At 54.7% G+C, this 27560-nt stretch overlaps 2 protein-coding genes across 9 annotated transcripts in view; both read left to right on the plus strand.

Moving 5' to 3' along the window:
* Window positions 1-11098, plus strand: part of FXYD6 (FXYD domain containing ion transport regulator 6) — a 31507-nt gene extending 20409 nt beyond the window's left edge. For 3 of the 7 annotated variants that reach the window (XM_086679017.1, XM_086679011.1, XM_086679013.1), the window contains exons 2-8: window positions 5434-5496; window positions 6091-6129; window positions 6236-6310; window positions 7120-7156; window positions 7874-7923; window positions 8439-8481; window positions 9782-11098. In XM_086679017.1, coding sequence (XP_086535143.1) covers window positions 5439-5496; window positions 6091-6129; window positions 6236-6310; window positions 7120-7156; window positions 7874-7923; window positions 8439-8467 — 288 coding nt within the window. In that variant the 5' untranslated portion in view covers window positions 5434-5438 and the 3' untranslated portion in view covers window positions 8468-8481; window positions 9782-11098. Of the gene's footprint in view, window positions 1-5433; window positions 5497-6090; window positions 6130-6235; window positions 6311-7119; window positions 7157-7873; window positions 7924-8438; window positions 8490-9781 lie in introns of those variants that run through there. The other 4 variants (XM_086679014.1, XM_086679015.1, XM_086679016.1 and 1 more) reach the window with 2 other exon arrangements.
* Window positions 11099-18749: 7651 nt separating this feature from the next.
* Window positions 18750-26496, plus strand: FXYD2 (FXYD domain containing ion transport regulator 2). 2 transcript variants are annotated; one of them, XM_025929012.2, is made up of 6 exons: window positions 18750-19261; window positions 23960-23998; window positions 24182-24256; window positions 25916-25952; window positions 26139-26169; window positions 26303-26496. In XM_025929012.2, the coding sequence occupies exons 1-5, from the start codon at window positions 19243-19245 to the stop codon at window positions 26161-26163; spliced, it is 195 nt and encodes a 64-aa protein (XP_025784797.1). In that variant the 5' UTR covers window positions 18750-19242; the 3' UTR covers window positions 26164-26169; window positions 26303-26496. The 2 variants fall into 2 exon arrangements, with proteins under 2 accessions (XP_025784797.1, XP_086535144.1); XM_086679018.1 differs by lacking the exon at window positions 18750-19261 and adding an exon at window positions 21749-21884.
* Window positions 26497-27560: the final 1064 nt, after the last annotated feature.

Raw genomic sequence — 27560 nt, forward strand, 5'->3', positions numbered from 1 at the left:
AAGACATAACTACAGATCCAACAGAAGTTAGTGATTTCTAAGGGTAAGTATAAAATATTATAAGCAACTTTCTGATAATAAATTTGAAAGCAGAAAAGGGCAAATTGCTATAAAAAATTATACTCATTAAATATGTTCCAGAGGAAGAGAAATCTGAAGAGTGTCATGGCCATTAATGAATTGAAAAGGCAATTGAAAATCCTCCCACAAAGAGAAGACTAAGTCATACAATTCTACCAGGTGTTCACAGAGCAGATTATTTCTGTCTTCTGCAAACTCTTCCAGGGAATAGCAAGAGAGGAAATACTTGTTCTGTGAGGCCAGGACTATCATGATACCCAAACCGGGCAAGGTCAACACAATAAAATAGAAATTACGGCCCAATCCTACGCACATAAATGCAAAAACCTCAACAAGATAGCAACAAACCAAATCCAACAATTTATTAGGAAGACAATAATACATTGGTTTTATCCCAGTAGTGTAAGGATGATTTGACATTAGATAACCCATGCACATAATTTACTTCATTGATGGATTAAAGGCTAAAAGCTATAGATCCAGAACCTTCATTCATAATTAATGTAAAACAGAAACATCTTGGAAAACCAGGATTACAGGGGCACTTATAAAACATTAGAAGAAATCTATTTAAAATCAGTAATTCCCTTCTTTTTATGGTTGAATGAATGATATTTCATTATATATATATGTACATATATATATATATGCCATATTTTCTTTATCATTCCTCACCATGCACACAAAAGATAATTTTTTTTTTTTTAATTTTTTTTTTCAATGTTTATTTATTTTTGGGACAGAGAGAGACAGAGCATGAACGGGGGAGGGGCAGAGAGAGAGGGAGACACAGAATCGGAAACAGGCTCCAGGCTCTGAGCCATCAGCCCAGAGCCCGACGCGGGGCTCGAACTCACGGACCGCAAGATCGTGACCTGGCTGAAGTCGGACGCTTAACCGACTGCGCCACCCAGGCGCCCCCACACAAAAGATAATTATGTGAGGTGATGGAGGTATTAACTGACCTTATTGTGGCAATATGTGGCAGCATAAACATGCATCAAATCATCACACCCTAAATGTACACAATGTTAGGTGTCCCATCACAGTAAAACTGGGAAGAATTAAAAATAAACACACACACAAATGAAATACAAGTAAAAAATAAAAACCAGTAATAAGACTGCATGGGTGTGTATGTGTCCTGTATTACTGCCTCTATTCTACATTTTACTCTAAGGCCTAGCAGTACAGAAGACCAGAAATAAAACCCAACAGTGTAAGCATTGGCAAAGAAGAAACAGTACTGTATCATTTGCAGATGATATGTCGACAGAGAAAACCCAGGGGAAATCTGTAAGTAAATTATTAGAAATATTAACAGAGATTTAGTGAGTGAGATTGTTGGGTTTAAGATCAATATGTACAACTCAATTGCCTTTCCCTGTAGCAGCGAAAATTAGGAAACACACATGAGATTGCATTTGAAATGGCAATGAGAAGTATAAGGCACCTAGGGATAAATCTCGTGGGAGATGTGCGAGACCTATATGAAAGCATTTATAAAACCAATATAAGACGTTGAAAAGGATGTACAAATGGAAAGGCAGACTGGATAGGAGACCCAAGATAGGAGTCTCAAGACTCCTTTATGGATAGGAGACTCAAGGTTCAGATCCATTGTCTCAATTCCAGTGAGAATCCCAACAGCTTCAGATGAATTTGACAGGCTGATTCTAAAATTTATATATAGGAGCGAAAGACAAAGAGGAGGGAAGATATTCCTGAAGGAAGAGGGGGAAGAGGGAGAGAGAAGTTTCTCCTACCACACGGGAAGATCGCTGTCAAGTTGTAGCAATGGAGACACGGATTCGGATGCAGGGACACACAGACCGACCCCTAGATCGAAAGGGAAGTTGTAGTAGCAGATACACCCCCTGAATAGTAAAAATTTGATCCCTGCCTCCTGCCTCACGTGAACAACAGTTCTGGGTGACATGAAGATTTAAATGTAAAAGACGGAGCTGTAATATGTCCAGAAGAAAATTCTTTCTGACTCAGGCTGACGGTATCTTCAACAAGACACGCACAAAAACAACACCGCGTCCAGTTACGTTAGCGTTCAGAAATTCTGTTCGTTGAAAAACAACAACAAAAAATGAAAAGCCGCTAATAGGGAAGAGACCTTTGCAGTACTTCGTGACAAAGATTTCATATCCAGAATAACACCTGAATAATACTAATAATGCCCAACCCATTGGCAAAGTGAGCAGAAGACCTGAAAGACACGTGACCGATGAAGGAACAGAAGCCCGACTCCTTTAATGAGCGAGCAGATTAAGACCGTATTTCACACCTCTAGATTGGCAGAAATTAAGCAGGCTGACCACGTCAAGTGTGGATAAGGATGCCGAGGGATGGGCACAGTCATGCAGGTGGTGTGGTGGGGTGTCGAAACGGGGATGACCGCTTTGGGAAACAATCCGAAAGTATTCTGTGAGGTCGACAATTTGTACCATACAACCCAGTGACCACACTCCTAGGCCTGTCTCTAGAACATACATCTTCCTACTGCGGTATGACCCGTTAGTGGGTCTGACCATTTTATTTTAAAAAGGGGATCAGGGGGCGCCTGGGTGGCGCAGTCGGTTAAGCGTCCGACTTCAGCCAGGTCACGATCTCGCGGTCCATGAGTTCGAGCCCCGCGTCAGGCTCTGGGCGGATGGCTCAGAGCCTGGAGCCTGTTTCCGATTCTGTGTCTCCCTCTCTCTCTGCCCCTCCCCTGTTCATGCTCTGTCTCTCTCTGTCCCAAAAATAAATAAACGTTGAAAAAAAAATTAAAAAAAAAAAAAAGGGAATCAGAACAGAAACCGTCAGAGGGCATCATTCATTTTAAGGTTAAGAGTTGTTTTGTGATGTTGTTATCCCCGGTATACGTGAATATGTATTTGCACTGGGTTCCGATGTAAAAAGTATTCCATGTGAAAATGATGGCAAAAAAAAAAAAAGAAAGAAAGAAAAGAAAAAGCATCTTACGCTGTGCAGCATGCATAAAAATGTTCACAGCTGCATTATTTATAATCGCACAAAATGGGAAAAGCCAAAAAGATCTCCACTGAGAGGAGAATGAACCAATACGTGATAATTAAGCTGCACAGTGGAATACTACACAACTTTGGAAAGAAATGAACCGAAGGTTACATGTCCTAATGGGTGAATCCTAGAAACAATGTTGAACAAAAATAGCCAGTCCCAGAAGACTGCAAACAACATAGTATGATCATTACAAAGCTCAAAAAAGCTCCACGACCCGCATCTTATTAAGATAATATGTGCATGACGAATAGATTTTGAAGAAGAGTGGGAGGGATAGCCATACAGAGGAATATTACTCAGCCATAAAAAGGAACGGAGTTCTGACACGGGCCACAACATAGATGAACCTTGAAAACGTGATGCTAAATCCCAGAAGCCAGACGCCAAAGGCTACATAGCGTATGATTGTTTTACGTGAAGTGTCTAAAATAAGCGAATCCACAGATGCAGAGAGTAGGTCAGTGGTTGTCAGGGGCTGGGGGCCGGGGTGCAGAATGGGACCGATGGCTAGTGGGTATGGGGTTTCTTTTTGCGGTGATGAACATATTCTGGAGTTAGTGATGATGGTGGCACAGGTTTGTGCGGATACCGAAACCATTGAATTGCGTGCTTTGTATTTACTAAAAAAAATTTTTTGGATGTTTTTACTTGGAGAAAAAGCACGAGCTGGGGAGGGGCAGAGAGAGAGAGAGAGAGAGGGAGACAGGACGTGGGGCTTGAACTCACGAGCCGTGAGATCGTGACCTAAGCTGAAGCCAGACGCTTAGCCGACTGAGCCACCCAGGTGCCCTGAAAATTGTACATTTTTAAATGATGAGTTTCATGATGTGTGAATTTTATCTTTCATTAAGAAAAAATTCTTTGAGGAAGAACAAGGGAATGATGAAAAAAACTGTATGGATATACATTGTCCGGGATACTGTTTACCTCTGGGAGTGAGGCAGAGGGACGATTTGGAGGAAAATGTAGGTAAATGTAGCAGGTGCTTGTAAAGTTCTAGTTTTTAAGTTATGAGTGTTCATCTTATTACTATGTATGCGGGCATGATACATATATTTTTATACGTATAAAATGTAAAACATATGTAAAATTGGAAAAAATTACAAATAATAGATGAGATGGCATTAGAAGCAAATTACTGCCTTTTGATGAACACCGAGCGGCTTTCTCCAAGTCCCCGGCTGGGTCTCAGCGCGACTCTGGATGCAGCTGTTCTGACCCCTGGTGGCCGAGAGGTGAAGGGCAGCTGAGGATGCTTGCGTGGGGACTGGCAAGTAATGGGGGCGATCCCTCAGGGCCAGCATGGTCCTGGCCACTAGACACTGGTCTGGGGGGGGTCAGGCCACTGCCAGTCCCACACCCTGGAGGAAGACAGACAGCCTTGCGCTTTCCTGGTGTGGGTTTCTTTCTGCCTTTCCTTGATGGCTCTTCACCAAACATACTTCCTTAAGCCCAGGAGTGACTCGCGTGTGACTCCACTGAAATCTGTCCCTGGCCGCCTGCTGCCTCCATCCGGATGGCCCATCCTGGGGCCCCTGGCCCCAGAGTCCAGGGGCTCGATGAGCTCACGGACAGAAGGGGAAGGTCAGGATGCTGGCACTCAGAACCGGTCTGCACATTGCCTTTGTTTGACCAAATGGCCTTTCTGGAGGATTATGAACTAAGACTGGAGGAAGAATTGGCTCGGGCACCTTAGAGGTGAGGGTGTCGGGGGCAACTTAAGGGAGAGCTGTTGGCATTTCAGGGTTTACCCTACGGAGACCAGTGAACAGCAAGTCTCCCGCCCCACCTGGTGGGCGGGCTGGGCTAGAGAGGCATTCACTTACCTGCCCCATTTAATCTCCTAGAAGAACGAACTTCCAACCATGGGTGTTGGCTCTGGGGAACCAGGCCAGGAAGTCCCGGAAGGATGGCCTGGAGAGGAGGGCGCAGCTGGGGTCATCACCAAAGCCTTGGGGTTTTCCGGCTTCGGCACCAGAGAGGCAGCGTGGTGGAGGGGTTAGGGCCCGGGCTCTGCCACTCGCTGTCAGGAGTCTCATTTAACTTCTTTAAACTGTGGTTCTTCGCCTGCAAAACGGGTCAGTCATTGCGCCTGCTGATTGTCATAGTAGGCAGCTGTGGTAACTAAATTAATGCGTGCGGAGCCCTCTGTAAGAGCTCAGTAAGTGTCAGCCACTTCCATTCTGTGGCTTGAACTTTTACTGTGTGGAGGGTACTCAGAATAGAGCCGGGAGCCCTACGCGGCCCCTGACCCGGCCGAGGGCTGGGGTGGTGGGTCTCCTGTGCAGAGACTCACTTTCCTTCCTTTGTCCCCAGACGCCATGGAGGTGGTGCTGATCTTTCTGTGCAGCCTGCTGGCTCCCAGCGTCCTGGCCAGTGGTAAGTACCCCTCCAGGTCCTGGCCCTTTGGGACATAGGGCTGGGGGGCTCTCAGATTCTCCATGTCTGATCAGTGACTCCCCTGTCCCCGCTGAAGTCAGCAGAGAAACTGCTGGAAGGCAGCGTGTATTCACAGACCCTGTTCCAGCCTGCCCACCTCTCCCCAGAGGGTCCAGCAGGCTCTACTTTCAAGCTCTCAAGCACTCTGGGTCCCTGTAGACTTTTTGCCTGAACCTTGGGAGCCAGGCCCGCTCATCAGTGTCTAGATTCTGGCTTTGTGCAAGTCACATGTTCTTCCTTGGTCTCAGTTTCCCCACCTGTAACAGGGGGCTAACAGACCCTGCCTTTGGGGCATAATGTAACAATGCAAAGGGGCAAGAAATGTGGATGTGCTGTGCACCGGGGCTCTGAGTGGTACCCAGTTCTGCTCTCGGGCTGGCCTTAGTGGGCAGGCCCTTCTGTGCTTCCCCGGGCACCTCTGCTTAATGGGCTCTCTCTCCCAGGAGTCCCTTTGTGGGAAGTGACACTGGTGGGGTATTAGGGAACCAGATGTGCAGCTGTCTTCCTCTTGCCCACACTCGTTTATTTTTTCAGCAGCTGAGCAGGAGAAGGAAAAGGACCCTTTTCATTATGGTGAGCGGTGATGGTAACCCTGGTGGGGGGAAGGGGGGTGTGGCCCCGCCCAGGGATGGGAAGCTGTGCTCTTCCCTTCCTTTTGTCACCTCTGCTCCTTTGGCAGACTACCAGACTCTGCGGATTGGGGGACTGGTGTTTGCTGTGGTGCTCTTCTCCGTGGGGATTCTCCTTATCCTGAGTAAGTTTGTTCGTTCCCTGTTGGCTCTGTAGAGTGATGTCTGCAGCTGCCGGGGGAGTGGAGAACAGTGTAGGAGCCCGGCCGGGCTCTCTCGGGGGGAGAGAGAGATGGCCCGTTCTCCCTGTTATCTCCAGCACCTAACATCGTGCGGGGCACATAGTAAGTGCTCAGTAAAACAGGGCAGCATGGACAAAATAGGGGCACCTGGGTGGCTCCGTCGGCTAAGCGTCCGACTTCGGCTCAGGTCATGATCTTGCCGTTTATGAGTTAGAGCCCCGCATTGGGCTCTGTGGCGATGGCTTAGAGCCTGGAGCCTGCTTCCGATTCTGTGTCTCCCTCTCTCTCTGCTCCTCCCCTGCTCTTGCTCTGTCTCTCTCAAAAATAGATAAACATTAAAGAAAAGTGAACAAAATAAACGCTTGATGAAAACAAGGTCATCAGAAAGGGCAGGGTGGCTGTCCTCGTGCTGTGTCCAGTAGGCGGAGGTCGGGGAGTCACAGGAGATAGCGAGGAGCTGTCCTTAGAGTGCTCTGAGAGAGGTGCCCCCGCGTTTGTTTTCTGCACACGAGAGCCCGGGCTGCGCGGAGCCCTCTGCACTTGCCCGATGAAGCAGACTGTGGTACGGCCATCATCCAGGCATTTGAATGTTGAACCTTGACCTCAGAAGAACCCTACTCCCACAGAGGATTGCTACATATAACTGTGCTTTTTATGTAGCCCCCTGTGGCAGCTTTGCTGTGGTCAAACCAGGAGCGTGACCTTGAACTCAAGCCGGGAGCGTGACCTTGGGTGGTTTCTTTGCCTTTCAGGTCGCAGATGCAAATGCAATTTCAATCAGAAGCCCCGGTAAGGATGGCGTGTCTGTGGATATCGGAGGTGTCGCTAGGAGGGGACAGGGCGGGGCCCCCTGGTGTGTGCCAGGCATGTTCTGGCATACACGAGGGCAAAGCATGGAGGGTTAGCCCCTCCTCTTTTCTGATGTATATTGAGATCAGAATTGTATACTCTCTTCTGATGTACATTGAGGAGGGGAGGGAAGAAAGAACGTGTTGGACACGCGTCTGAAAGCCCTTGAGACAGTTGGGCTTGGGAGAAGGGAAGCAGTGGGCCTCAGAGCCTCTCGGGAGGTCCATCTCGTCTCTACAGGACCTGCGACGCTGTCCCTGCTCATCACCTGTGCATGGGGCTCTGGCTGAGGAGGAGCTCGGGCTCCGTCATTCACCTCTCCCCCCACCCCATACCCCATTAGTCTACCGCAAAAACCAGGGGCAGCAGTGGACCTCAGAAGTCCAAAGTCTGGCAGGACACGATGCCAGCCCCCAGGGGGCCCCAAGCCCCTCCTTCCCAGTGCACAGTGGGGCCGGCACTGACGGGTGCCTGCGAGTTCCCCTGACACCCCTTCAATCCCAGCTTCGCCCCCGCCCCCGGCCCCACGCGCCCCTTGGTGGAGAGTGCCACAGCCTTCCAGTGACTCGCAGGGGCCTGCTCCAGATGGCCCTGCCCCAGCAGGGACAGCGGGTTTGCCCCACAGAGCGCCGACGGAAGCTTCTCCTTCTCTTGCAGGGCTCCGGGGGATGAGGAGGTGCAGGTGGAGAACCTCATCACTGCAAATGGTAGCGGTCACGACCACCGGCCCGGGTGGGATAGAAGCAATGGGGGAGGGTCCTCGGATGGCTCCGGGAGGGATGGTGGTCAGACATCGTGGCCTCCCTAGAGCCAACCGGACGTGCTCCTGTGTCTGTGCGGGGAGAGCGGTCTCCGGGGCCCCTGCTCTGGGCTGTCCCCTCATCTCCACCAAACCGGCTGCTACCCCTGACTGCCGCTGTTTATAGGGCATGTGCTTTGTGTCGGGCACGAGACAGGTGCTTCATAGAACCCCCTTCGTGTGCGCACAGCCCCGTGACAGAGGCTCGCGATCCGCATTCGATAACCCAGGGACTCAGAAAAGTTAAGGAATGTGCCCAATTCCTATAACCAGCAAGTCTGTCTGACTCAGAATCCTGCCAAGCCCCCTCTTTGCTGCACGGTTCAGACTCCTCCAGCGTCAGGCCTGGGCACGGCTGCTGCGGTGGGTGGTCCGTGGGGGTGAGGGGTCCATTCACTGCAATCTGTTCCATTTTTTTTCCAGCAACGGAGCCCCAGAAAGCAGAGAACTGAGGTGCAGCCCTCAGGTAGGAAGGTAGGATCCTGTCTTCCCGTGTCTTCCTCTGTCTCCGTCACTGTTCATTCCTCAGGGAGGTGCTGGGCCAGCTTTTGCAGCGGGCACAGCGTTTATTCTGAGCCAGGCTGGGGAGTCTTGTGTCTGAAAGGGCAACGGGACAGAAGGACGGAGACATCTGAGGGCACCACACATGCGCGGTGAAAGGCTGGGGAATAGGACTTCTGCTTCTGCACGACCGGAGGCCAGGTTAATGGAAGGTCACCTTCCCTGCGATGGGGGCAGGACTTGGGAGAGAATGACAGTTCGTGAACTCCTCCTAACATCAGAGTAGCTCAAAGATAATGGCTTTTAGCAATGGTTCAGAAAGTAGCTTAGGGCCGCTTAAAAAACATCAACACTTTAGAATCAAACTTGCTAACTCTACACAGAACTAGGGAGAATAGTGTATCTCCCCCTTCCCCGATGCCAGCGTTAGCCGTTCTCAGTTCTCAGCTGTTAGGGGGACCGTATTTAGCGTTTGCTTCCGTTGTTCATTGTAGGGACACAGGAGAGGGTTTGCCTTTAACTGTCTTAGTTTTCAAAGTGCTGCCCCGCACAGACTTGCCTGAGCCTACCGGAAGAAGCAAGTAGGGCAGATGGGATGGAGCCCCACTTTATAGATGAAGAAACTGAGGTCAGAGAGAACAGCCATCCAAGATCGTGTTATCACAACAGCCTCGTGGGTGGGCAGCGCGGGGCTCAGTTTGTCCATCTCCTAGACGGGGCTTGGGAAGGTCAGTGATCTCCTACACACGAGGTGGCCCTAGATGCCAATCCAGGAGTCAGGTGTCCTAGCTGGTGGCTCGGGGTTCTGTCCATTCATGGCCACTGGCAGGTCTGATCTTGGGGGTGGTGGGGGGAGGCTCAAGGGAAGGAGGCTTGGGGTTTGTTTTTTGTTTTTTGGTTTTTTTCCTAAACTAGGGCTTCCTCAGAAACCCTGTTCTCTTAGGTCTCAGGATTGTGAGCAACGACTGGGGGTGTCCTGAAATAGAAACCCCGGGTTTAACAATTTTCTTTCCATGTCTATCAGGTTCTAGCCTTCCTGGGAGAAGTGCTTCCCTGGGCCCCCCTCCCCCTCCCAGGCCCCTCCCCCTTTCCCTGCATTTCAGCCTCGTCCTCCTGTGTCACCGGGGACGGGGACGTGAGCTCGGAGTGGGTCTCCTGCGTGTTTCACGGGGGCACAGGCGCTGCATTAAGGCAGGGAGACAGCCAGTAAAGACGCCAGAAAGGAGGCAGAGTTGAGTTTTAATTTGGATTCTCTCCCCCTTTAGCTCCCAGAACCTGAAAGGAGCTGCTTGAACCTTTAGACTCAAGTGTTGATGCTTAAGAACACCGGCCACTTCAGCAGCAGATCTTTCCCCAGGAGAAGCCAAGAGTGTGTGTGTGTCCCCCTGCCCCTTCGCCGTCCCCTGGAACACAATCCTCAACTTAACGATGCAACTGACACCCGCCTCTCCTGCCCGCAGCCCGCGGTCTCGTCCACGTCCTGTGACGTGTCTGTGTGTGTTTGATGACTGTGATCTCTGTGGCTGCTTGTTTGTGGATGATGTTGTATTTTAGTGACCCTGAACTCGCTTTCCCGGGTGGGTGCTGAGCCATGTCACCGTCAGCCCCTCCCTGCCCCCCTGTGGCCCCCACCCCCATCATCTCCCACTCCTGGGAGTCCGCTTTTTCCCTGAGAGACCAGTCCCTTCTCTTGATTTGGGGGTGGGTGTAGGGCTAGGGGGTGTGGGCGGGGGTCTCCAGTTGTCTTGGGACTTGGGAAGGTTTACATCACCTCCGTGATCATTTTTCTTGGCCTCTCTTCACTTCATTCACAAGAACCTTGCTTCTGTATTCTAGTCCGGACCCAGGTCTGTTCTGAGGGTCTCTTGGCAATTGGGAGGTTCACGGCAAGGAGCTGGTGAGCCCAGCTTTGCCTCCATGCAGGCTGTGCCCCTTCCACGGTCCTTTCCCTCTTGGGGCTTCCACCCCGGGGTCCTCATCTGCCCTGCACCGTCGCAGAGCAGCCCGGGATCCCGGGCCCTGGGCTTCTAGTCTGCCCCTGGGGAACGTGCCCCCTGCATATCTTCTCAGCAATAACCCCATGGGCTCTGGAACCCTGCTCCTCTCTCCTACCTTCCCTGCTTCCCAGACTCCCAGCTACAGCCCGGCTCTTCTGGACTCAGACTCCTGTCCCTGAATGAGGTCTCTGGTAGGCAGTGGCTGAGGGGCTCCATTCTGTGGGGGCCAGCAAAGCAGCAGGGAGAGGAGGCGTCCTGTGCTTCTCTGCCCGCGTCCCGTTGGTCCGGGAGCAGCGATGGCTCCCAAGCCCTTTGCTCCACCTGTTACTGGTTAGAGCGGCAAGTGCAGTGGCTACACGTGGCTTAGAGACCCGGGGCAGGTGGGCACAGCCCTGCTGCGGAGGGAACTGCCAAGAGGTCGAAGGTCATACAGAATGGAAAATCCAAGCAGACCCCGCCCCTCCCATCCATCGTGTTCTCGTGGCATCCAACCAGACGTGCCGCCGTGACCGGGCCGCTGTCCTCTGTGCTGTGATCGATCCTCTCCACAACAAAAGGGAATAAAACACCATTTGTTTCCTAGTGGCTCCGAAGTGCTTTCCTTTGTGTCAGAGAGCTGGAGCATTTGTAGGGCCGAAGGGACTCGGTCCTTGGTCAGAGGGAGGAGGTGACAGCTGTTTGGTCCAGCTTAGCTCCTCCCCTCCCCCCGGACCCCTTCCCCCTTTCCTCCTCCCACCTCCCCCTGCTCCTGGGTCGGTGCGCCCACGGCAGGACCTGAAACTTACGCATGTCGTGGGTTCAAGCCCTGCATGGGGCTCCATGTTGAGTATGAAGGCTACTTAAAAACAAAAAAAAATACAAAACTGTGGAGGCCACGTGGATGGTGTCCATAGTGGCTCATAGGGGCCAGGGGTCACCCACAGTGTCCTCCCAAAGACTGCAATTCAGTCTTTGGAAAAGTGCTGTTGGCCAAATAAACACAGATGCAGGCTGATTCTCCCCGAGGTCACTGCTGCTCACCGTCCTCTCTATGTGCTTTGTGTGTCTTTATCTGAGACCGTTCTAGTGGACAAGGACTATGTCTCGTTCTAAGGTAAGAGTGCCTGGAACACCTTCACCCTGCCCCCCCCCCCAAATCTTCAGAGTCCGTCTAGAGTCTGTGAGTAGTTTAGGGCTGCAGAATTGGCAGGTGCAGGTCCTGAGGGACTCGGGGGTCCAGTCACCCCCCTGGCTGCCCCCGGGACACTTCTGCACCTGCCTTTGCCCTGTGTCCCCCCAGGTCTTTGAAAAGACCTGGGGCTTATCGCTGAGATCAAGCTCCACATTGTCAACTCAGTGATCGCGGAGGCTACACCATCTCCGGTCACACCGAAAGTTTGTTAAGTCAGCTAATGAGCACCATTTGTGGGAACACTCACGGGTCAGGGAATTACAAGCTGACAGCAATTCCAGAGCTTGGCCGGATGAAGACCCTCCGGGGCCCCAGGAACACAAAAGATGGTGGGTACCTCCCCACATTCATTCTTAAAAATAAAACCTTGAACTCTAAAAATAAGTATGAGGAAGTATAATGGGGGAGATTCGGGTTTTTCTCATAGTAATCATGTTATCAACTCTAGGGCATTCTAGAAAATAGTTTTCCCTTCTTTGCCAGACTCTCAGCGCCCGCTCATCTTTCCCCCAGATAACCCAGTCTCATTTCTGAGGTGGGTAGGATGTTCACACTTTATAGATTCTCTGAAATGTTTGTGACTGGTTGAGGTCACACGGCTGCGAAATGGAGGGGCTAGGAACCCGGCCTAGGCTGTCTGTCACCAAAGCTCTCTCTGGCACGCCATGTGGCCTGGCTTCCTTCTGCAGGGGAGGGCTGACATCCAGGGGCAGGGAGAGGATCGCCTGGCACGGTGCGACCACATCTGGAGCCTGGCTGGCCCTTCAGGGCATACGCTAGCTAGCCTGTGCTCTGGGGAGGGTCTTGTGGCCTGGAAACAAGACACATAACGAATAGTCAAAGGAACTGGTGATCAAAATCTTGGCAATATTATTATTCATAACTAAATAAAGCAGCTAATACATCGAGCGCATGCTATTACCAAACACGGGGTGGACGATGTCACATAGATCAACTCGTTCAGAACTCACGGCACTACCTGATGGTCTCCTGATTTTACAGATGGGGACACTGTGGCTCGTTGGGACTGGCCTAGGTTTGTGCTCCGAGGGGCAAAGCCAAAGTCCAGCCCGGGCCCGCCCAGCTCCAAGCCCGGCTCACTCTGTGCTGCAGAGGAAAGGGCTTAGACCCATCAGGTGTACGTGAGAGGAGGCAGAACTTGGCCTCGTGTGAGGCAGTCCTGGGTTCCCTCAGCTGTGACAATCCCCAACCGGAGTGGCTGTCCATCTGGAAGTGTTCAAGACCCTCCAGGCAAAAATGGACTCTGTGAATCTGCCCAGGACGGCCTAATCTGGCCAGGTCCGGGCTCCGGTTGAGGACTCCACTCCCCCTTCCCCCCCCCACCCACATGGATGAGCCCCTTCCCCCTCTCTGGACTAGCACTGCAGGGCCAGGGAAGAAGACTCCAGAATCCAGGCACGGATTGCTGTTTAGTGTGTGTCTTCCTTCTGGACCAGTGCTCTGTGCTGGCAGGACTGTCCACCTGTCCACTTCGTCCCCAGAGAGGTGACTGAGGTCTGTCATTTGGTTGGATACAGAACTGTATAACTTGGTTATATGGGAAAGTTGACCAGTTGTGCCTTTTCCCAGAAGGGAATGCTGAATCCCCTGGCCTCGGACAGTGATCTCAGGTGTCCTGCATGCTTTACCTCCCAGCTACTGCCCCCCTCCCCAGGGATCCCACTCCAAAGATTTTCAAGTCTGCGCACAGAGGTGTTTGTGTTATTTCACACCACATAAAAATAGGTCATTCTGCCTACTGGTCCCCCAGGCTGTGGCCCTCCCTACCATTCTGGGTTTTTTTTTTTTTTTTTTTTTTGCAGGTTGTGGATTGGAACTTGCCAAATTGTTCTTGGAAGAGAGTCAGAGGCAGAGTGCAAGCAGCAGGGAGGGTGGGGTGGGTGAGGGGGATGCCAGGCTGAAGCACATGCCAAGGTCACCGGGCTCTTTCTCTCCTTCCTCTGGGGAGGAGGGCTCTGCCTTCCCAGGGATCATGGGCTGGCAGGGGTGGCCGGGCAAAGCCAAGGTGGGAGGGCGGTCCAGCTCTATCTGGTTCACCCCACCTTGTCCCCAGCAGAAGAGAGAAAGAGAGAGAGAGAGAGAGAGAGAGAGATCAGGTGTGTTTACCTGAGCCAGGGGAGAGGCTTTGGAAATACCTGTCTCCGGGCCACGAAGAGGAAGAATGTCACCTCTCACCATTAGTGTGATTCATTGCTGTCACAGCTGAACTCCAGGGGGGCAGAGACAGCCAGCTCAAGCCAACCGGTTGTTGATTTTATGGAGCCGGCTCCAGCCCTGTGCCTGCTTGCACAATAATGGGGCACCTGCCAAGGCAGGGATGTCAGAGCAGGTGATGCTGGATGGGACATCATGGAGGACGTGGGCTGGTCGGGGCTGTTGCGGGGAGGGTCTCCCGCACTGCTCAGAGGAGTGGGATCCGGCCTCAGGCCGGTGGAGGAGGAGGAGGCTCAGGACATTCTCTGGCATTCCCCTCTTCTCTCTAGCTGTGTGAGCTCAGGCAGACGCCGGCGCCTCTGTCACTGTCTTCGCAAAATGAAAGGCTTCCTAGCCATAGGGTAAGCTGGGCCCCAGTTATCACCCTGAGAAAGCCACGGAAGCCTCAGTTTCCTCACCTGGGCGATGGGTCCACCGATCCCTCTCCTGTTCCCTCCCAAGGTCAAAGTGATACGAGGGGCATGCAAACCCTTTGAAGAGTCTACATGTGGGTATTGTGTTGTTAATATTTTTACTACCATCCATTTCCTTATGCATCCTTTCTTTGAAAGCAGAGTGGCCCTTCCGTGAGACCTGGGCCTGAGTTCTGACTTGCCTCCGTAACACTGCCGTTTCCTCCTCTGTGAGATGGGGACCACAAAACCTGCTTGGCTGAGTCACTGGAAGGAACAGAGCAGATCAAGGAGGCAGAAGCTCTTCAGAACTATCGAGAACCATGAAGTGGACGGAACTGTTACCGAGGAGGGATTTCTGGCCACCAGACTGACATTTAACAGACACCAAGAGCTGAGGCCTGGCACAGGCCAGACTCGGCCAAAGAAAGGACAAAGATGATTATAAAGCCAGATATGAGCCATCTGGGCCATGCCCGTGTAATCCAGAAGGTTGTGGAGGAAAGGCAGGAGCAGAGAGGGTGGGCTTGCTCCTGGAGGTCTTCCTGGAGGTGGTGAGCCTGGAGCTATTTTTCAGAGATAAGGGGGAATGGGGTTACCAGGAGGTGAAGACTGCAGCTGGGGAGAATAGCCTCTAGTCTAGGTCAAGCCCAGACTTGAGTTCTGAGAAAAGTCAAGAATGCATTTCTCTCCAGGGTATTCACTGTGGGAGAGGTGGGTCAAACAGGTTTGCCCTCGTCACCAGCTGTAGAAACAGAAGTGGACGTCCCCATCCCCTGCCAGCTCAGGGAGCAGAAAGCTTCGGTGACCTTGACTCTCACAGTACATTGCCCTTTGGCAGCTCCCACGACCTGTGTGCCCCACGGCTCAGGTCATCTTGAAGCCAAGACTTAAGGAACGGACCCTCCAGGACCCACCTCCCCTGGCCTCGCCTTATAAGACCCCGGTGACCCTGGCGTCTGAGGCTACAGCAGGAGACAGGAACCCACACTCCTTGGGGTTCAGGAACTCTGGGCAGCACAGATGGGTCCTGGGAGCTGCCACCTTCCTTGCCAAGGGGCCGTGCATGCCATGCAGCTGAAGACCGACCCCAGCCCGGAAACAGAGCTTTCTAGCGGTTTCTGGCTTCTTTCCAGCTGGGAGCCAACACCAGGAGGATTGGCTGGGGACCTCGAGGCCGGGGCTGCGCACTCTGACACGCAGGGACGGTGGAGCTGGAGAACCCCATCTTGGGAAGGCTGGTGGAGGGGAAGCCCCAGGCGGAGAGTGCTCAGCTGATGCTCCAGTGTGCCACCTCCTTATCTTAACCATCTCCAGAGAGACCACCCAGACTCCTGCCCTGAGACTGAAGATTCAGGGCACGGGTGGAAGGCTGCCTGGGGAAGACAAGGGAGACTGAGGCATGGCGACCAAGGACATTGTCCCACTGGGTGTGACAGTACTAGAAGAGGGACCCGGGACTCGGGGCTACCTCTTCATACCTCCCGAAGATCGCCTTGATCTGTGGGGCTTGGGAGGAAGGCAGTGGATGGCTGGAAGGCCCCTCTGGCTCCAGCCTGGAATACTCAGACGAAGGGAGGGAGGCTGGGAGGTCTTTGCCTGCCCTGGAACCTTTCCGGGACTCCCACCCCCTTTGGCTCCGTATCCCGAGAATGACGAAAAGAAATGCAGCCGACCCCGACCCCAGCAGCGACCAGCAATGCTGTGTAGGTGTCGCAAAGGGGTGGGAAGGAAGGCTGGAGGTCCTGGGGCTGGGGCGGCTGGCAGAGATTGTGCTGAGGGGCAGGAGGGGGAGGGGCTCTGGGAGCCTGCTTCAGGGACCATCTTGGCAGGGGACTGAGCCCGGGGCAGGGATTCCAGTGAGCGTGCTTGCCTCCTGGAAGGCCATTTCAGGTGAGGATAGCGAAGCGACCATTTATTAGGGCTTTCTTTGGTCAGGCCTTTTACCCACATCCTCTCAATTCCTACAACGACCACGCAAGGTAGGTGCTGCCACCCCATTTTACAGACGGGAAGAAGGAGACCCGGAGACGTGACCTTCCCCCAAGCATCACAGAGTCCACAGTGAAGAGCGGGGGTGCAAAGGGGCTCGATCGAGCGTGGCGCGGACCGCTGGCCGCAGGCGGAAGGAGCCGGGGGCTCCCTGATGAAGAGCAGGGCGTCTCAGAGGGGGACTTCCCTGTCCGCAGTGTCAGCCAGGCCGATGACCTCAGCTGGAGGCGGACGAGAAGTCTGAGGGAGGACTTGGGTGTGAGCAAGAAAGGGTGGACCTTCCTGACTCGCCTTGGCCTTCCCCCGAGAGGAAAATTAACAGTGTCATCAAAATCGCCCGCAGGGCTCCGGGCGGAGAGCTGGGGGTGGGATGTCCCCGAGGAGGACTCCGGGGGAGGTGCTGGCAAGGTGTGGGGGTTGCTGGCCACCCACTGTCTCTCCGTGGGGGCTCCCTAGTTCCTGCCGCCTCTTACAGAGCAAGTGATTTCAGAGAAGGAGGCTGCGGTAGGCAAGGTCAGGACCCGCCTGTGCCCCTAGAGAAAGGATTTCAAAACTCTGGGACTTATTCGCTGAACAAAGCCAGGGGCCCGCCACAGGCCAGGTCCTTTTGTAAGCACGGAATCGACGAATGAACACAGCAAACAAAAATCCTCGCTCTCCAGGGGCGCCTGGGCGGCTCAGTCGGTGGAGCGTCCGACTTCGGCTCAGGTCATGATCTCACGATTCGTGGGTTCGAGCCCCGGGTCGGGCTCTGTGCTGACAGCTCGGAGCCTGGAGCCTGCTTCAGATTCTGTGCCTCCCTCTCTCTCTGCCCCAATCCACTCGCATTCTGTCTCTGTGTCTCTCAAAAATAAACATTAAAAAAAAAAAAATCCTTGCTCTCCTGGAGCTCAACTTTTAGCTGGAAGAAAGACCAGAAAACGATGAGGAAAATAATTGGTAACTCACCAGATATGGTAAGTGCCAGAGTGAAACAAAACAAAACAAAACAACTAAGAAGGGATTTGAGATGTTGCAGAGGGTAGGTGTGAAATTTTATTATTTTTATTTTTATTTTATATTTTTAATATATGTATTTTTGAGCTTTATTTATTTATTTTGAGAGACAGAGAAAGAGCATGAGCAGAGGAGGGGCAGGGAGAGGGAGCGAGAATCCCAAGCAGGCTTCACACTGTCAGGGCAGAGCCTGACGCAGGACTTGAACTCACAAACCGTGAGATCATGACCTGAACTGAAATTAAGAGTTGGATGCTTAACCGGCTGAACCACCCAGGTGCCTGCCCCTCAGAGTGTGAAATTTTAGATCGGGATGTCAGGAAGGATCTTCTGAGTCAATCTATGAAGAACGATGTGAGCAAGGTTAGCCAGAAGTTTTCTGGAGGAAGAGTGTTCAGGAAGCGGGAACAGTCAGTGCAAAGGTCCTGAGGCAGGAGCACGCCTGGAGGGTTAGGAGACCATCAAGGAGACTGGTATGGCTGGAGGAGAGAGAAAAGGTGGGAACGTTGGAGTCAAGGTCAAAGAGGTCGTTAGGGCCAGATTAAGGAGTGTCGTAAAAGAAAGGAGTTTGGTTTACATCCCGAGCTCTCAGAGGGTTGGAGTAGGAGAGTGAACCCTTTGTAAGTGATGGGGATGGGCGGGATGACTTTGGAGGTTCGTTCCAGTTAGCGAGTTCATGACACAGGGTCTCTTTTGGGGATCCAGATGCCTTCCTTCACTGCATTAGGGTCCGGTAGGTAACGCAGACTGAGTCCGTGTGTGTGTTTGGGGGAGGGTGGGAAGGGACTTCCGGCTGCGATCTTCACTTTTCTGAACCACCGATATGTTTGGACCAGGTAGCTTCCGAAACGTCATCTAGCCCCGAGATGTATGAATCTCCCAAAGCGCCCCGCTTGGGGAATTTCCGCTCGGCAGCCCTGAGCTGTCTGAGTGTGCAGGTTTCCCCTTGGGAACGTGTGACACAGCCTGGTCGTGGGAGCCGCTCGGCCCCCCGAGCAGGGCCCTCAGGACAGACCTCAGCCCCTCCAGGTCACGCCCCTCCAGGCCCCTGGTTCTCCATTTCCCCCGGGGTCTTCCAGCTTGGAGGTGGCTCTCGTGTGGGGCAGGGTCGTCAGTCGTCCCCTCGGGGCAGGAGATATGGCTAAGGAGGGACAGAGAGGCAGGCTGCCCTCTGACTGGAGCCAGGGAACAGAGACTTGGTGGAGAGCCAGCTTGGGGGGCTGCTCTGTATCTCCTGTGTGGGCTCCTGGCTCCTGCTGGGGACAGGCCCCCTGTATCTATCTCCCTGGGACCAGAAGTGCTGTCTTCCGGCCATTCCCCGAGGACTCGTGAGGGCTGCTGGTGTCTCCGGCTGGGCCGCTGAGGTGGGGCGGGCAGGTCTGACGTCACAGCCTGCGGGAAGTCACCGGGAGCTACGAGAGGGGGCCCAGCTGAGGAAGGGCAGGCTGCCGTGGAGCTGCTCCACCCGGACCCCGGGCCCCCAGCTGCTTCCCTTCTTTGCCTACTAAGGACACAGGAGGCTCAGCTGAGTGAAGGCCTACAGGGATCCACAAATGGCCCCGAGTATCTCCCTCAGTGACCTTTGCAGGCACCCTGGGCAGCCTGGAGGGCACTGGCTGTGGCCTCTCCCCCGGGCACACAGGGGCCGATGGCTGTGGCTCGCTTTGCTGTGGCTCCCAGCTTCCCCCCTTCCCCGGGTGCCTGGTGGAGTTCAGAGAATGTCTCACGTGGATCCCCGCCCCAGCCCGCCCCAAGGGGCAGGCAGACGCAAGGTGAGGGCTCCCCTGTCAGTCCCTCCTCCTTGACTCTGTCTCTTCCTGCCTGTGGGCTTGGGCTCGCCGCCGGGGCGCGGAGGGAGGGAGGGCCGCAATTTCCATCCAGGCCCTTGGCCACCAGCACGTCACCGCTCTCTCCCACCGAGGACACAGCCGACAGCTCCTGCCATGGACAGGTGGTACCTGGGTGAGTCCCCTCAACCCCATGCCTCCCGCCTGCTCAGACTCGGATGCAGGTGTCTACCTCATCACGTTCAGGGGCACCACCTGCTCCCCAGAAGTGCGGGGAAGGCAGAAGCGAGGACAGGCAGCGTTTCTAGACAAGGGCATCTCAAGGTGGAGTCCTGGGCACGTGGTGATCTCTACTCTGAGCATCTCTGTGCCGCTGGGGCTGGGAAGACAGCTGGTCCCGAAGCCTCCCTTTCTATCTGTCTCTCCACCTGTTCACCTGCAGGAATTCTAAAGCCAGGCTGCTGGGTTTAAATCTTGCTTTCCCCACTTCCTAGCTGCCTGACCTCTGGCAAGGTATTAAACTTCTCTGTGCCTCAGTTTCCTCATCTATAAAATGGGGATGATGATAATACTTCCCTGACCTCAGAGCTGCGATGATTATGTGACTTGATTTTCATTACTTGCTTACAACAGGGCCTTGCACATTAGAGTTACGAATGCAGATGACAACTTGTTTTTCCGACTTCCCCTTTTGTCTGAAACGATCTCTCACTCTTTCCCCTGTCTGTCTATCTATCTATCATCTATCTAACTTTCCACCTATTTTTTTCACCCCTTATTCCAGATGGGATCCGCAATAACTTACAGAGACAGACAAAATGCGCCAAGATGCCAGGGGAATGTGTAGGAAGGGGCCCCGGTGTCTTGTGTGGGACAGTGACGGTGGCTTTGGGAGCCCAGCCTTGGGGGTCTGGCTTTCTAGCCCTGGCTTTGTTACTAATGGGAGGTTTCGGTTAAATCCCTCAACCTCCATGCCCCTCAGTCTTCTTGGGCTGCCCAGTGGGAGACTCGGCACCTCCCCGGCCACCTCCAGGGGCCGTTACAAGGAGCAAATGACCAGCCTCAGTTTCTTCACCTGAAGAACGGAGCAACCGCGCACTCAGTGGGACAGTGCGTTTAAAGAGCCTGACACATGGTCGGCCCCTACTGAGCATGAGCTGGGTTGTAATATTCTCATGAATATCCATCGCTTGGTTCTGGAAGCTGAAGGTTGCCGAATGGGTGTCGGGGCTCCTGGTCTGCGAGGTCATGACATTCTCTCTCCGTCTCACCCCGTGCTAATTTTCACTGGAGGGGAGTTGGCTTTCCTGTGTCCAGCAGTTGACGTTCAACAAAAGGTCAATGCCGTTTATTTCTCTAGTCGGCACAAATCCGACAGTGACAATAGTGACACTTGCTGTGTATCCGGTCCCGTGCCCGGCTCCCTACATGCATTTTCTCCCTTTCTCCTCACCACAAATCCCTTAGGTGGGGAACAGTCCCATTTTACAGACGAGAGGACTGAGGCACAGAGAGGTTCAGGAACTCGACAGGGGTTCCTCGACAGGGAACTGAGCCAGGAAATGAACTCAAACTTTGACCCCCTACAGCCGCTCAAGGAGGATTAAAACATGGGTTCTTTTTCTTTGGAAGGACCAGCCCCTCCTTGGTGGACACTGACTGCTAGCTCGGGTCCCTTGGCCCCGTGGAGCATCAGCCTCTTCTGGAGGCCAGTGCAGTGAACTAGAACTTAGCCGGGAACGTGAGCAGCCATGGAGTACCCAGCCCTGGGGTCCCCGAGGCGAAGGAGGCCACCACAGAGTGGGGAGGCAGTCTCAGAGGTGTGGGGAAGCACCTGACCCCTAAAGCCTAAGGCCTGCCTGTCATTCTCCGCTCTGCCCGTCACTGGCTGTGTGTCCTCGGGCCAGGGCCCTACCCTCTCTGTGCCTCAGATGCCTCATCTGTAAAATGGGAGCTCACACAAGGCACAAGGAAATAATAATTAGGGAAGCGCTTTGTAAATTATAAAGGCAAGACGTTCTCCCCGTGGCAGGACTTGGCCCCTTCCTTGAAGGAGCCTACGTGCAACCTGGGCAGCTGGTGTGGAAGCAACTGGATTGTAGGAGGAAAATGCCAGAGGCGGCAGGAAGAGAGATTAGTGAGGGATGGCTGGAGCCTTTCTGGCTGAGGTGCGAGCTGCTAGAGGCAGTTTTGATGGATGAGGGGAAGAACAGGAGTGGGCAGGCGTGGGGGTGTGAACGTGCACGGTGGGCTCGGCGCGGGCCTTGAGGTGGGAGAGGGGCGGGCACCTCGGGACCCCCTCAGGGGAGCCCTGAATGCCGGGTAAGAAATAGCAGCTGCAACAGTGATCTCCACGGTGGTTGGTGAGGTGGGCCGCTGCTGGGGTTGGGGGCCTCTGGGGGCCCCGTGACATCGTCCCCCAAGCTGTAGAACCCACTGAACGTAACTTAGAAAGTGCCATTTCCCCGTCGCCACAGCCCCAGCCACGACGTCTCCGGCCTACCTCTCCCCGCCCCGTCTCTGGAAATTTCCTTTGGGAGGATTTGGGAGCCCAGCCAGCCCCTCCCTGCCCCTGCCTGCCCCCTCACCTCCTCGTGCCTCGGAGGGAGCCCCTCCGCGCACACTAGGGTTTCTCTTGTGACTGGGGTAAATATTACCCAGCACTGTTAATGTTTAATGCCCCCACCTCACCCCTGGCCACCCCACGGCCCAGCACTCTCCCCGAAGCAGAGGCAGAAGAGGGCAGTGGAGACCAGCCCAGGCCGCTAGGGAAATGGCAGGGCTGTTGGCGGACGACGGTGAGTGTGTGCGAACGTGTGCGAAGCAGGTGGTCTCTCCTTGGGCCACCTTTGGAGGGATGAGTTGCACCCCTGCCCCCTGCCTTCCAGAGTCCCTGGCGCCCCTCCCCCACCTTTGCCACCCAATCCTAAGAGGATTTTTCTTTTTTTTTTTTTTTTTAATTTTTTTTTTTTCAACGTTTTTTTTTTTATTTATTTTTGGGACAGAGAGAAACAGAGCATGAACGGGGGAGGGGCAGAGAGAGAGGGAGACACAGCATCGGAAACAGGCTCCAGGCTCCGAGCCATCAGCCCAGAGACTGACGCGGGGCTCGAACTCACGGACCGCGAGATCGTGACCTGGCTGAAGTCGGACGCTTAACCGACTGCGCCACCAAGGCGCCCCCTAAGAGGATTTTTTGAAACAATTTCTTTGAAAAGAGGATCCTGCCTTAACTCTGCTTGTAGGCAGAGCCTCGGGGGCCAGGGAGGCGCTGGGGGGTGGGGGTGAGGGTGAGTTTCTGTCTCGGCCTCCTGGCATGCACCTATCCTGGTACAATGCATCTTGGGGGACTATCCAAGCTCGGAGCAGGAGGTGGAGGGGGCCAGGCTGGCTTTGGGGTGAGAGCCCCTCAAGTTTGGGACACCCCTGGAAGGATCCTGCCATGGGGGTGATTCGGGCCTGGAGGCTAACAGGGGCCTCTGTTGACCACGGTGGGCTTTGAGCCAGACCTAGGAAAGATGAGGGCTTTGGGCGGGGTGGGCTCACCAAATGGATGGTTTCCTGATGTGGTGAGGGGAGCCGCCAGGCCAGTCGTGGCTCTGGCACTCACCCCCCATGTGACCTTGAACAAGACCCGAACCGGATCCTGGGAGACAACCTCGGTGGGCTCCTGCTGGAGGTTGGGATCGGGCCCCCGCAGTCACCCCCGTAGGCCCAGGCACTGACCCCGCCTGGCCAGGGAGGCTGCCCTGGGGATAACCGGGCTCACCAGGCCCCAAAGCCCCCCACCGTGACCCAGGGCACGGTTCAGCACGCCACTGGAGGTGACAACTTGTGCCTTCCTTCTACCTCACGCACGGCTTACTTACCGCCCAGAAGGGGCTGGAGCAGGGCAGGACAGAGGGGCCACCCTCAGCCATGGCAGCAAAGCTCTGGCCAGGTGCCCCCCGGCTGCCCAAAGACAAGTGTGCTCTGTTTACGGGGCTGGGGGGCAGAGCTCCACCCCTGGTGGGGAAACACCACAGGAGGCAAGGGACCGGACCATACTTGACCTTGAAACATCTTGTTCCTTCTGAGCATCTGAGAGGCAATGTAGCAAAGGGGTTAAGCACCTCGATTCTTGGCAACCTATTGCCTGGGTTCGAATGCCAGCTCTCCCCCTTTATGGCATGTGACTTAACCCCTCGGTACCTCCATCCTCTCATGGATTATATTGGAATAATATTAATGCTTCATAGGGTTGTTTGAGGGCTAAATGAGCTAATGTTTTGTTAGCCTTGGCCTGGCATGTGGTAAACACCATATATTAATGTCTCTTCAAAGGATTTGCTTCCCGTTGAGGATAGAAACGTAAGCGAGAAGAATCTAGAAACCTGAGTTCAAGACCCAGTTCTGCTTCGAACTTTCGTGGGGACTTTAAACAAGTCTCCAGACTGGGCCTCGGTTTTCCCCTTCTGCTCAGTGAATGTTAGGGGCCTCTCCATTCGTTGCATGAATGTCGCTTGGCATCTGCTAGGCGTTCAGTAGTCACATGGAGAGGGACTAAGAAGTCACGTGGAGGTGAGTCTAGGGGGAGATGTCTCCCTCGGCCTTGCTTACTACTGTAGGAAGCAAAGAGAGGAAAGAGCCAACCCCCCCCAGGGTTTCCAGAGCCCCCCACAGGCAGCACAGAGCTCTGCTTTGGATGCTTGGTATTTGGTCCCAAGGTGACTCTATCTGAAGCAGCCTAGGACAGATGTCCCCGTTGGCAGTGGCATTAGCAGGCCCACCAGCCTCCTCTTGCCCACTTGGCCACTTGGGGCTGACGGATGGGACGGATGTGAGTTCCACGGCTTCTGCGACAGACTCACCCTGCCTCTGGCTCTCTCTGCAGGTGGCGACCCCAAAGGGGACGTGGACCCATTCTACTACGGTAGGCCTGGTGGGTCCCTCCTCGGCCCCTCCTCTGGCCACCACGCACGGATGCCCGGGTCCCGGCATCCCCCAGTGATGTTCCCCCATCTTCCCCTGTTAGCATGGGGCTGCTGCTGGGGTGGGCTGTGGGGAGGGGTGCCTGGGGCGACCCATCCCACCTCCTTGCCCTCTCCTTCCTCAGACTACGAGACCGTCCGCAATGGAGGCCTGATCTTTGCTGCCCTGGCCTTTGTCGTGGGGCTCATCATCATCCTCAGTGAGTGGGGCTGGCCTCATGCTGGTGGTGGGGGGGGGAGGCGCTGCATGGAGCCTCATCTCTTCTCAAAGCCACTGGGCACTGGTTCCCCAGGTGGGGGTGGGGGAAAGCCCTCTCACTCCCTTCCCAGATCCCAGAAGGGAAGTGAGTCTTTCCGCTCGCCTCCATTGCCCCATGCAGGATGTGGGAACTAACCGACACCCTGATAGACAGAGGTACCCCGGGATGCCTCCCTACTTGGTCCTTGGACCACCCAGAGCAAGTTCTCTTTTCCTCACGTGCGCCCTCTGGTGGCCAGTGGAGGAGCTGCTGAGATGGGAGGGCAGGCTCTTCCAGCCTGGGACACTGCAGTGTCTGCGGGGTTCAAGGGGAGGGAACCAACCTCCAATGGACGCCTCCCTTGACCAGATCCGGTCACTTTCCTTTCTTGGCATGAGCTACATCTCAGTCCGTTTATTTTTTTTTAACCTTTATTTTAGAGAGAGAGAGACAGACAGAGCATGAGCAGGGGAGGGGCAGAGAGAGAGGGAGACACAGACTCGGAAGCAGGTTCCAGGCTCTGAGCTGTCAGCACAGAGTCCGATGCGGGGCTTGAACCCACAAACCGTGAGATCGTGACCTGAGCTGAAGTCGGACGCTCAACCAACTGAGCCACCCAGGTGCCCCCATCTCAGTCCATTGAATCCTCTCGGCAACACTGAGGGATGGTCAAGGCTACCCCATTTGATAGATGAAAACCACTGACCGTGGCAGGTGCACCAATTTGCTCTGGGTTCCACAGCCAATCAGAAGCAGAGCTGGGTTCAGCTGTTTCCCCCCACCCCTCCCCACCCCCCCGCCCCCCATCCACCGCTGGAAAGCAAATGATGGGGGGAGCCAGAGGCATCAGGACCCACTGCTAGTTTACTATGGATCCCCAACTCCCCGGGCCTCAGTTTGCACATCTGTTAAATGGGGACGATCCCACTGATAAAGCCAGGGCTATCATCCAAAGACATGGCAGCCAAGAAAGCATTCAGGCATAGGCATACAGTGTTCTGGGGGAGCGAAGGGTCCTTGTATATCTCCCAGCCCCAGCCCGGCCCCAGCAGGCACACACCAGGCACTTAGTAAAGGCTTATTGGCTTGTTTTGCTGCAACTGGAAGAAACACACCCAGAAACGCAATCAGTTGTGCGTCCTGGGATTCTAACCCGTCCATGGTTGGTGCCATCCCATCTGAAGGCTTCGGTCTGCAGACATGGCTGGTCTCCCCAGTTCGTCCGGAAGGTGTCTCAAGGGCAGCACCGTATAGTGGTTGAGCACACAGCTGCAGGAGGCAGACAGGCCTGAGCAGAGATCTTGGCTCTGGCCTCACAGTCGTCCTCCTCCAAGAGCTTACTGAGCGGCGACTATGTGCCCAGCCCTGGTGCTGGGGGCACCGCGATGGCCCAGGCTCGGCTACTGCTCTCGGCGTGCCCAGCCTACCATGGATCCACTGCGGTAAATGTTTGTTGATGGACTGACTGAACGGCCTGGGCCCCTGAATGCTTATGGCTCCGCCACATGTGAAGAGAGAACCAGTCACCTGTGGCTTTGGCAGAAGGGAGGGAGGGAGGAAAGGGAGGGTCTCCTTGGAAGCGAGCGGTTGAGGGAAACTCACCTCCTTTCTCTCTTCCAGGCAAAAGACTCCGCTGTGGGGGCAGAAAGAAACACCGGTGGGTGTCTGCCCAGGGTAACTGAGTGAGGCAGGGACACGGGTGGAGGGGGATGGGAAGGAGGGCCAGGCCAAGGATTTTGGTCTCTGAGGCCTTTGAAGGGGGGTCCCCAACCTCAGGGACCCCCCTGGATTCACCACCTCCTCCTCTGACCTCTCACCTGTCTTTTTCCCTCCCCCACCCCAGGCAAGTCAACGAAGATGAGCTGTAATGATGGGTAAGTTGGGGAGGGACAGGGGAGGGGGCCAGCCAGGGAGGGCTGCGAAGAGAAAGGTCGATGAATCAGGAATGAAACAAAAGGCCCTGCTTCGGCCCCCACTACAGCCCAAATCCCATCTTTGCCTTTTCAGAGTCTGCCGTGCCCCCGTTGCACTGGGGTCATTGGGAAGCCTTCCCTGAGCTGTAGACCTTTGTCCCCAGCACCGCCAGGCCCTCGGCTGAAGGAAGCGCCAGGCTCCGTGTGACCCCTGGGTGCACATGGCCTCCTCCCACCTCTCGGCCGCCTCCTGTTAATAATAAAGCCAGCCTCAGAGATGGCTCCTTCCCTGGCCTCCCTCCCTCGTCCTCTATACCTGCCACGACCAACTCGCCCTTCCAAGCTGGGGTGCAACGCAGCCTGGTCTCTCCCGGTTTTCAATGAACTGCTCAGGTGCCCGTGCCTATTAAAGCAGGAAGTTTCGTAGGACCACCTGCAGGCCTCTTCTTGCCCCCCCGAGCCCCATGGGCAGAGGACTCAGCCCGTCTTCCCAAGGCAGAGAGAGAGAGAGAGAGAGAGAGAGAGAGAGAGACAGCCGGGAGGTCTGAAGGTCAGCGATGATCGGGTGCTGCTTGGGTTTCTGCCTCAGGCCCTGGATGCTGCTACTGGAGCTCTCTGCTGGGGGTTCCCGCAGACATGCCCTGAGCTGTCTGTGACCACAGCATGTGCCCTGCCCTCTCACACGTGCGCCAGCGTGCCGGGCCGGGCGGGTCTGGGGGGCCTGGCGCAGGCTTTGGCACACTCTCTCCCTACCTGCCTCCTGACCTTGGTGCTGAGCTCAGGCCGCGCCCTTTCCACTCGTGGGGCTTGGGGACCCCCATTGGGCCTATTCTCATCCACGTATTGGGGTGCCACCCTGGCGAATCCCAGGGCCGAGGGGTGCACAGTGACGGTGGGGCCCCTTGGTACCCTTTCCCCCAGCCCCGTCCACGGTGGCAGGCAGCCGTCCAGGGACAACTAGACCCAAGATGGTGCCAGGCTGCCTCTCCCGCCGGTGCCCAACTTCCTGATGCGTGTGGCCTCCTTGCAGCGCAGCACGGTCCCCTCTGGCCGTTTCAGAAGGAGCCTGTCTTCCCTCTTCCACTCTCCCCTGCGGAAGGGAAGGATCACGGCACCACCTAGTGTCCAGTCCCCCCATCAGGACCTGCAAGCATGCCAGGGCAGGGAGGAGAGAACAGGCAGGGGAGCCCGGACAGCGGCACGTTAGTGGAGTTTAAAATGAACAGGGTGTGTCTGGGGGCCAGAGGCAGGCAGGCCACCGATCCGTTTGCAAACTGAGTCCTCTGTCTTCTTCCACGGCCCCCAGGCCCTGAAGCCCCCCGACCCTCGCAGAATCGCAGGAGGTTTGAACA

Source organism: Puma concolor, chromosome D1, assembly GCF_028749965.1.
Source record: "Puma concolor isolate L17-30 chromosome D1, mPumCon1.1.hap2, whole genome shotgun sequence".
Taxonomy (NCBI): Eukaryota; Metazoa; Chordata; class Mammalia; order Carnivora; family Felidae; genus Puma; species Puma concolor.

What these genes read in the sequence shown, in the direction of transcription:
- FXYD2 (XM_086679018.1), top strand. Translation starts at nt 21,860, where the DNA reads ATGGCAGGGCTGTTGGCGGACGACG. An exon ending in AGGGCTGTTGGCGGACGACG is followed by an intron (nt 21,885 to 23,959) that starts GTGAGTGTGTGC and finishes CTCTCTCTGCAG; the next exon opens with GTGGCGACCCCAAAGGGGAC. An exon ending in GGGGCTCATCATCATCCTCA is followed by an intron (nt 24,257 to 25,915) that starts GTGAGTGGGGCT and finishes TCTCTCTTCCAG; the next exon opens with GCAAAAGACTCCGCTGTGGG.